The following is a 9,329-nucleotide window of genomic DNA, read 5'->3' as shown; positions in this document are numbered from 1 at the left end:
GGCCATGTTTTTTACATCATTGATAACTGTCATCTGGAACATCTGTACATTTGAAAAACAAGTCAAGTTTATAGAAGCATTATAAATTTATGATAAATTTATGATATGTCACCCATTTAAAAAAATAATTTTCGTTGTAGATGGACACAGTACCTTTATTTATTTATAAGTGGTGCTGAGGATTGAACCCAGTGCCTTATGTGTGCTAGGCAAGAGCTCTACCACTGAGTTACAACCCCAGCCCAGTGCACCTGTTTTAAGTATACAGAATTTAGTGAATTTTGAAAAGGTATCCGTGCTTATAACTTAACAAGCACTATCAAGATATAGAACATTTCTGTCATTTGTGATGTGCTGCTTTCCAGCAGTCCCTTCAACTCTTTCCCATTGTCTGCCTCACCATAGACAACAACTAGGGTACTCTCTTTTCTGTCATTGTAGTTCAGTTTTGTCTTGTCAAGTCTGGCCTGCTTCATGTTTTTGTAAATAGGGTGTTCTTGGGAAAGCCACGCCCTTTTGTTTACATATTGTCTTTGACTGCTTTGGTGCTACAGTGGCATCCTAGAGTAGTTAACACAGAGACCCTGTGATCCTCAAAGACAAATATATTTATGGTGGGGCCTTCTATAGAAAAAAGTTTGCTGATCCTTGTTCTGTATAACCAAATGCAGTTATTTCCATCTAAGAAGTTTAATAATAATTCTGTACTATTATTCATACATATTCAGCTTTTTCTTTTTGTCTCCTAAATGTCTTTTATAGTTGATTTAAAACAATTTTATTTGAACCAGGGTAAAATCAAAGTTCTCTCAGTACATTTTTATGTTTCTCTTGTCTTTTGTCACTCTTTTTTACATGTATAGATTGCATTTATTAAAATTCACCCATTTTAATGTGTAATGTTCTCTGAGTTTTGACAAATGTACCCATTCATATAGCCACTCCTTGAAAAGAAAAAAAACAGTCAGTTCCTTCATCCCCCCAAATTCTTCTAAGTCTCTGTGTGTGTGTGTGTGTGTGTGTGTGTGTGTGTGTATGTGTATATGTATGTGTGGTGCTGGGGATTGAACCCATGGCCTTCTGTATGCAAGGCAAGCACTCTACCAACTGAGCTATATCTCCAGCCCTCTTCTGAGTCCGGTTGTAGTCAACCCATTCTTCACCCCCAGACCTTGGAAACTCCTGATTTGTTTTCTGTCTCCAAGTCTTTTTGCCTTTTCAAAAATGCCATATAAATGGAATTATACAGAATGTAGCCTTATTTTAAAAAATTTTCCCAATGACTAATGATTGTATCTTTTCATATGATTATTTGCCATTCTTTGGTGATGTTTCTATTTAAAATTGGCCATTAAAAATCCCAGCAGCTCGGGAGGCTGTAAGCATCTGCAGTTCTTAGCCAGCCTTAGCAACAATGAGGCACTAAGTGACTCATTGAGATCCTGTCTCTAAATAAAATACAAAATAGGACTGGGGATGTGTCTCAGTGGTTGAGTATCCCTGAGTTCAATCTCGGTAACTAGCCCCCCCCCCCCCCCCGCCCCAATATATTATGATTTGCAGATTTTCTCCTATGATGCTTGTTTTTTTATCCTTTTTAAAATGTTAATTGTATTTTTTATACCTTTATATTATTTATTTGAATATGATGCTGAGGATTGAATCCAGTGCCTCATACATGGTAGGCAAGTACTCTACCACTGATCTACAACTGTAGCCTTAATGTCATTTAAGGAGCAGAATATCTTAATTGTACAATGTTTTTTTTCATGGAGCATTCTTTTGGTGTAGTATCAGAAATCTTTGCTAACTTTATAGCACAAAAATTTCCCCGTATTTTCTCTAAGGAGCTATATTTATAGTTTCAAATTTTACATTTTGTTTTATAAACTTTGAAACTACTTTGGTGGTGGTTTGACCAACTTTGAGTTAATTTCCCTAAGTGATTCATGCTATGAATTTTTTTTTTTTTTTTTTTTTGTATGTGGATCTTCTAGCAGTGAGTGGTGAAAAGATTATCCTTTCTTCATTGAATTACCTTTGTACCTTTGTTGAAATTTGGCCATATATTTATTGGTCTGTTTCTGAATTCTCTATTCTGTTCTACTGATCTGTGTTTCATTTCTCCATTACCATTGTTGATTACTATAGTTTTATAGTCCCTCATGATAAAAATATTATTTGTGTGTACCCCCCCACCCCCTCCCTTTTTGGCAGTGGTACTGGTGATAGAACCCAGGGGCTCATGTATGCTGGGCAAGCATTCTGTCACTGAGCTATATCCTGATACTATAGCTCTATGGTAAGTCTTGAAATCAGGTCTTGTGAGTTCTCCTATTGTGTTTATTTTTCAGAATTCCTTCTGGCTGCGTATTACTTTGCCTTTCCATACACTTTTTAGAATCATCTAGTTGATGTCTAAAAAAATCCCTCTGGAATTTTTTGATTTTTTTTTTTTTTTCCCCCTTTTGTGGTGGTGGGGATGGAACCCCAGATCTCACAAGTGCTAGGTAAGTGCTCTACCATTAAGGTATACTCCCCAGCCCTGTGTTTGGGATTTTTGGTTGACATATTATTGAATCTATAAATCATGGGAGAATTGACTTCTTTATGACATTGAGCCATGAACATGGAATATCTGTTTATTTAGGCCATCTTTGATTTTTCATCAGTGTTGTAGTTTTCAACAATTGGATCTTGCATGTGTTTTATAAGCTTTATACGGTAATCTCTGCCTATCTGCAGTTTCCATGTATGTGGTTTCAGTTACTGCTGTCAACAAGAAGGAAGAGTACAGTAGAATAAGATATTTTGAGAAAGAAAAGAGAGAGGAAGACCACACTCTTAATTTTATTATAGGAAATTATTATAATTGTTCTATTTTATTGTTTCTTTATCAGTTTCTTATTATGTCTTATTTATAAATTAAACTTTATTACATGCATATATGTGTAGGAAAAAGTAGTATATATAAGGTTTAGTATTTTAATGGTTTCTTGGGATTCTGCAAATAAGGGAGCCCTACTGTATTAGAGTTAGTAGGAATTCACATTCTGAAAACTTGTCTGATCATGATAAAAATATTATTATGAAATCTATTGTACATTTCCTGTTTCTAAAGGTGTTGGTAATAGTCGATAGATAATGACATTTTTAATGTGATGCCAAGGGTATTATTTGTGTGTACTTCACATACATAGATACACAAAAGAGTCTGGAAAGAGGTTATTGCAAAATGTTTAGTCACTCTTGAGGAGTGAGACGGTATAGAGTAATTTTTGATTTTCTGATTTCCTGCAGTGTATGTATTTGTCTTTACTCTTATTTTTCATGAAGGAAGTTAATATTTTTGGAGGGTCTGCTCAGTTGGTGAGTTTCTGGGGTGATGGGCTTCAATTGTTTGCTGTGCTAACATTACTTGTTACCATTGACTGTGTTTTTTAAAAAAGTTGAGTCCTTAATCATAGAGGGCAATCAGGTAAGAGGGTATGGGTGGTTTTGATATGAATCCATACTGGCTTCTTGGAATACTGTTAGCCAGTACTTTTCCTTATAAGGCTAGTTGTGGCACCATGTTGTTCACATCAGAGAAATTGAGCAGAGTGTGGAGTTTTTGTTTTGTTTTAAATCTGAATTTTATCAGGTTTTTTTTTTTTTTTTTTGTACTGGAGATTGAACCCAACTACATCCCCAGCTTTGTTTGTTTGTTTGTTTGTTTGTTTGTTTGAGACAGGGTCTCACTAAATTGCTTAATGGCCTGGCTAGGTTGCTGAGGCAGGCTTTGCACTTGTGATACTTCTGCCTCAGCCTCCCTAGTCATTGGGATTACAGGTGTAATTGAAAGTACTCTTTTTCATAGGTGGTGGGTATGTCAGGAGCGTTTTGTAAATTTGACATTTTTCTTTAATATCATGAATCACATCTGAAAGCACTTAGAATGATTTGGTCTTGCTAGTTGAATTCTGTTGGTCTACAGTGGGTGTGTTTTTGGAGTCAGAGAAAGGAAGTCCATTGTGACCTTGTATGAAAATAATTTGTTACCTTTGACAAGCTGAGAGAGATGGTTTTTTTGCATCTCAACAAGAGGTTGAACTCAGAATAGAGTTTACAGTTGTGGAATTATTTAGGGAAAAATTGTGGCAACAAGAGTTCAGAAGTAGGGTTCTTTTGTTTTATTCTCCCTGTGGTACTGGGGATTGAACTCAGGGCCTTGAGTATGGTAGTCAAGTATTCTTATCACTGAGCTACATTTTGAACCCTTTTTATTTTATTTTTGAAATGGGATCTTGCTAAGTTGTTCTGGCTGGTCTTGAACTTGTGAACCTTCTACCCCAACCTCCTGAGTTCCCAGGCATGCACCATCATGCCTGGTGAGAGAAGTAGTATTCTTAGTGTTTATTTGGTCACAGGAAACCTTGGGGCCTGGCTAATGTGCTTTCTTTCTCTCTTTGAGGATTAAAGGCATATATTGGTCAGTGGCAAACTACACCTTTCCTCTAGGACTTTGTGACTATATATACATAGTCTATCTAGTTTTATGCCATAAGTCACATTTTTTTTTCACAGTGATGTAATTAAATCCAAAGTAGCCAGCTTAAAATTCCAGCTTGTTCGTGTTGTAAATAGAAAATCACTATGGTCTGCTTTAAAAATTTTCCTAGAATTCTTAAAAACCTACTAGGCTTTCAGGTTTCTGCCTTGAAAACCAGAAACTTGCCAGTAGAATTATATTTTCTCTCATGCGCAGGAGCTTTGAGGATGGAAATTAATAATTAACATTTGCATATTTGTTCACATCTTTAAAATGTTTTACAAATATTTAATTAGGTCATTTTTAACCTTTATTAGAAGTTGAAAATCCAGATTTTTTAGGTTCATTGTGGGAGTACAGAAGTGTTAGGTGGGGAGTCTTAAGTGAGAAAAATGCAGGTGTTAAATAGACCTTTAGTTTTTGGCCCAGCTTAGTTCATATCAAGCATGTTTTTGGCTGTATATCTTCTTAATGTGAGGGAGTAGAATTATGTGGATTGAAAAAATTTCTTCGTATTCCAATATAATATCCTGGACCACCATTGGAACTTGGAGCATATTTTGCTTTTCAGAAGCCACCAGATGATTTCTGAGGTCCTTTGCCTTTGTAAGCCTAAAATTTTGTGGTGATCGAGTAGCCAAAATTTCACAATGCCTAGTGACAGTCCTGATCTCTCCATCGCGCCATCTATCCAAGTAACACTTGTTGAGTACCTAGCGTGAGTCTCTTACATAGGACAACTGGAAGACCCCACTTGCTCATTGGAGTTAGGGGGGAGAATAGAAGAAAAAATCATTTGAGTGTGTGTGGTAAGTGCTACAGCTCAAGTAAGCGCCAAGCACACTGTGGAAGGGCGGTTTCCGGAGACGGGGTGGAGAGAAGGTGGGTGGGCATTTCAACCAGCGGCAGCTGCTGGCTACCCGACTTTGATCACTTTGCTTAGGAGCAGCGGCGGCGGTCAACCTCAGCCTCCCTTAGCAACCAGAGCACACTGCCCAGAAAGACTTCTATTGGCCTCACGGAGTTTGATGGGCAGCTCTACCATGCAATCCCAGCTCTTGGCCCTGGTTTCCGCGCTTACTCACAGGAGGGCTCCTGGGTTTTACGGCCCTCCTCTAGTGCCCCGCCCAAAGCCCGGTGGCTTGCGGCGCATGCGTGGGCAGCTGGTTGTGTGCTGGGCCAGCGCGGAGCCGGAGCGGCCGTGGTGAAGCGCCTGGGCTCGGTCGAAACCGCCGTGTCGGCTCCTCGCCTAGTAGCCGTCGCCGCAGAGCGGCCGTCTGTTGTCCTTCTCCGTGGCGAAGGTGGAGAGCTGCTCCGGCTCGGCCCGCGGGGGAGCCCCGGGAGCCGCACGGTGAGAGGGCAACTTAGTTGATGGAGTTGGGGGAAGTTTTGTGGTTTGAGGAGGGGTCGGGGCGAGGAGCGCGGAGCGCAGGCCCCTCCCCCGGCGGCAGCTCCTCGGGGCGGGGGCCGGGGGCGCGCGGGCGGGGGATGAGTGGGCGGCGGGTACTTCCGCGGCCCCGCTCTGTGAACCCCTCCTCCGGTATTGTCTGTGCTGGGGCTGAGGCGCGCCTCCGGCTCCCGCTGTTCCCCTCTGGGCTGCCGCGGCGCCTGGGTGGGGGGCGCGGCACCTCTCCCGGCCGCGGTTGCTCCGGTGGCGCCTGCGCCCCCTGCGAGGCTTTGGACCCTCGCCCGGGGCTCCGCGCCACGGGGGCCGTCCTTCTCCTCCCGGGCGGGCAACCGCTCCTTGGGTCTCGCCTGTCGGGCGGAGTGCGCTGCCGGGAACAAGTGCTGCGAGCGCTAGGGAGCGGCTCCCCCGGGCCGGTGCGGACTGTAAACACTTCGGGCCGCGCCCGCCTCGGGGGGCTTTTCTGCGCCTTCTCCGGGGGCGCGGCCCTACTGACCCGTGCGTCTTCTCCGGACATCAGAGGCCAGGGGGGACCGGTGCGTTCCACACGCGCTCCGGGAACCGTGCATTCGGCTCGCCTTGCCACACAGCTCAAGTGCAGCTACACTTTGAGACCAAAAGAAACAGTTTTTTTTTTTTTTTCTTTGTAAATATGGCTCAGGGACACTTAAAATTTTTTTTTTGTTTGTTTGCTAAGCCAACCAGTATGTAAGGAGTTTTAAAAACTCATGGAGAATTTTTTTTTTCCATTAAGAAAGAGTAGACACGTTTTTTTAAAAAAAATAATTAACAGAATAGTTCCGACATATTGTTTCTAGATCCTACTGTGTACTCAGAAATGCACAATCAAAGTTGGATTGAGCAATATTTTGGTGTTCATTCTTTGCTCTTGTACTCAGTAATGAAGTTATTTTGAGAGTTTATTGCCTCAGGCAAATATGAAGTGCTTAACATTGGACCCACTCCGTTTTATTTTCAGAAGAAGCAGTTTATTCAGTTTTTATAAGCCTTTGGACTGTCCAGATCAGGTCAAACGCTGCAGTGCTTGAAAGGTCAGTATTTGCAAATTTGTGAAGGAGTTATGATCATTTGAGATAAATCAGTGTTACTGTTCTTGCCCTCTGTAATGGTCTCTTGGGGATTTGTGGACTGCATTAATTACAAGCCTTGTTAAGCTTTGGTTGTACCATTCCACTGCATTCGGTTTGCTGGGCTTAGGATATGAGAATAATTCTGTTTAAATTCCCCAGATGGAACTAGCTTACATGTCTGTCATTCATAGTGGAACAAATTTACCAAAGTATCATTTAACGATAATTTCAGTTGTATCCCTTTGCCATTTGCTAAATTAAAGAAATTTGGGAAATACTGAGTGTAATGCTTTGTTTTGATTTCTCATGCTAGTGAGTAATCTGGAGAAGTGATTTTGGGTGTTTCTGATTTGGTTGGCCTCCTTGTGCTTGAAAACCAACTTTCTTCACCTGATGAAGCTAAAGGAAAACATTTCTTAAGGCATAGGGATGGAGGAATCACAGTGTTTGTCTTGGGCTTCCTTTCCTGTTTCTGTTTTTTTTTTTTTTTTTTTTTTTGTGTGTGTGTGTGTGTGTGAGAGAGAGAGAGAGAGAGAGAGAGAGAGTTGAGAGAGAGAGAGAGAGAGTGTGATTGTGGGGTGGAAGGGAGGGAGGGTGACAGAGGTTGGAACGAGTTGTCAGGGAGGGACATAATGTAAACAAATACTACTTAAAATGTAGTGTGACAAGTATACCAGTTGCTTTCCTTCTCTAGGCTGTGATAGCGTGTTGTACATACTTGCGTTATAGAATTTCTCACAGTTCATTTATTTGCTGGAGTGAACAGTAACTGTACTGGTAGTATAAATGGAATCCTCTGGTCTTTTAACTCCTTGAAGACTGTAATGGGCCTTACTTAGCTTTGTATCCTCTTTGCCCAAAAAAGTGTTATACACAATGCAGGCATACAGCATGTGTTTGAATTGGGTGAAATGCTTTTTACTAGCCAGTGGTAGTGAACAGAGGAGATAGCCATTGACTCTGAGGACTTGTCCAAAATGAAAGTTTACTTGTACATCTGTGATGAAATTTAGTTTTATTTAAAAAGGATTTCTCACCCTCCTTTTCATCTGTTGATTTCTTCTTGAATTGGGCTTCAGATCATGCACTATGGATTTCAAAAAAAAAAAAAAAATTGCAATTTAGAAATCCTCCCCTCCAGTTGGTGAAAGGTTAAAATGTTAAAACTGCTGTACTAATCCATTCACAACTCCGAATGTTCCTCAGTTGTGAAATTGGGAGATAGCACAATTTAGGAGGAAGTACACACACTTTTTAGGTAGATACATTTGAGTTCAAATCCTCACATTTCCTTTGAATAGTTTTGTCCTTGAGCACCTTACTTTTCCTCTCAGCTTCAGTTTCCTGTTCTCAAAGGTGTAGTAGCATGCTTACGGTGTTCTTAGGAATAAGTGAAACTGTGTTAGGTAGCTGTCTCCTGGTAGCCATAATGTTAATTTTGATGCATTTTTTACATAACTTACAAAAGCATTCTTAAAAGTGATGCTTCTGTGTATGGTAGTTCATCTGTTTCTTTGATAAAGAAGAAATCCTGAGACTTCAGTCTTATTTATACTCTTTTTTGTTTTTTTATATTGGGGATTGAACTCAGGGGCACTCTATATCCCCAACCCTTTTAATTTTGAATTTTGAGACAGAATCTTGCTAAGTTGCCCAGGCTGGCCTCAACCTTGGTGATCCTCCTGTCTCAGCCTCCTGAGTAGCTGGGATTACAGATGTGCTGCCCCTGCACCCAGCTGTGCTTGCTCCTTCAAGGTTAATGTTTAGTGCACTCAAGTAGGTTTGATTTACTATAGTTATTACTAATGAGGGCAGGTATCCATTTGAAAGCACTGCTTCCCCTGTCAGGCTGTCTTTGGGGAGACTGGAGGAAGCAGTTGGTAGAAAGTTTGTTTTGTGAGCATGTCCTCAGATTTATAGCCTTTCACTTCACTTTTGGGTTGAATGATACAGAATAAGTAGAAGATGAATAGATCACCTATTTTTATCAGTCTTTGTTGGGAGGGTGGACTAGCAGATCTGTTCCTGAAATACTGTCATTTGTATGAATACTTGTGTTGGGCAGTGGGGTACTTTTCTTTTTTTCACCTCTTCAGGGCTGTGTTCAGTATCTGGGGAAGATGAATATTAATGTGTTTATATGATGTGGATATTGAGGTGGGAGAGAAGGAATAGGTGTGAGGTATTTACTGTTTATGTCACTCGGTAGGCTCTTTTATGGAAATTAATGTTTTTGAATTTGTACTTTCTGATCTCTGATGGTGATCTCTAGTAAAAGCATGTGATATGGAATCACAGGATC

At 40.8% G+C, this 9,329-nt stretch overlaps 1 protein-coding gene across 1 annotated transcript in view; it reads left to right on the top strand.

The window, feature by feature from the left end:
* Nucleotides 1–5,181: 5,181 nt before the first annotated feature.
* The window catches only part of LOC144255454 (uncharacterized), a 280,090-nt gene continuing 275,942 nt past the window's right edge, over nt 5,182–9,329 (top strand). Inside the window, exons 1-2 of the mRNA XM_077800156.1 lie at nt 5,182–5,226; nt 5,651–5,882. Of these exons, the coding sequence (XP_077656282.1) occupies nt 5,182–5,226; nt 5,651–5,882 (277 nt within the window). The remainder of the gene's footprint in view (nt 5,227–5,650; nt 5,883–9,329) is intronic.

The sequence above is a fragment of the Urocitellus parryii genome, chromosome 6 (assembly GCF_045843805.1).
Source record: "Urocitellus parryii isolate mUroPar1 chromosome 6, mUroPar1.hap1, whole genome shotgun sequence".
Lineage (NCBI taxonomy): Eukaryota > Metazoa > Chordata > Mammalia > Rodentia > Sciuridae > Urocitellus > Urocitellus parryii.
Note: the sequence above shows the minus strand (reverse complement) of the source record. Positions and strands in the feature narration are given on the sequence as shown.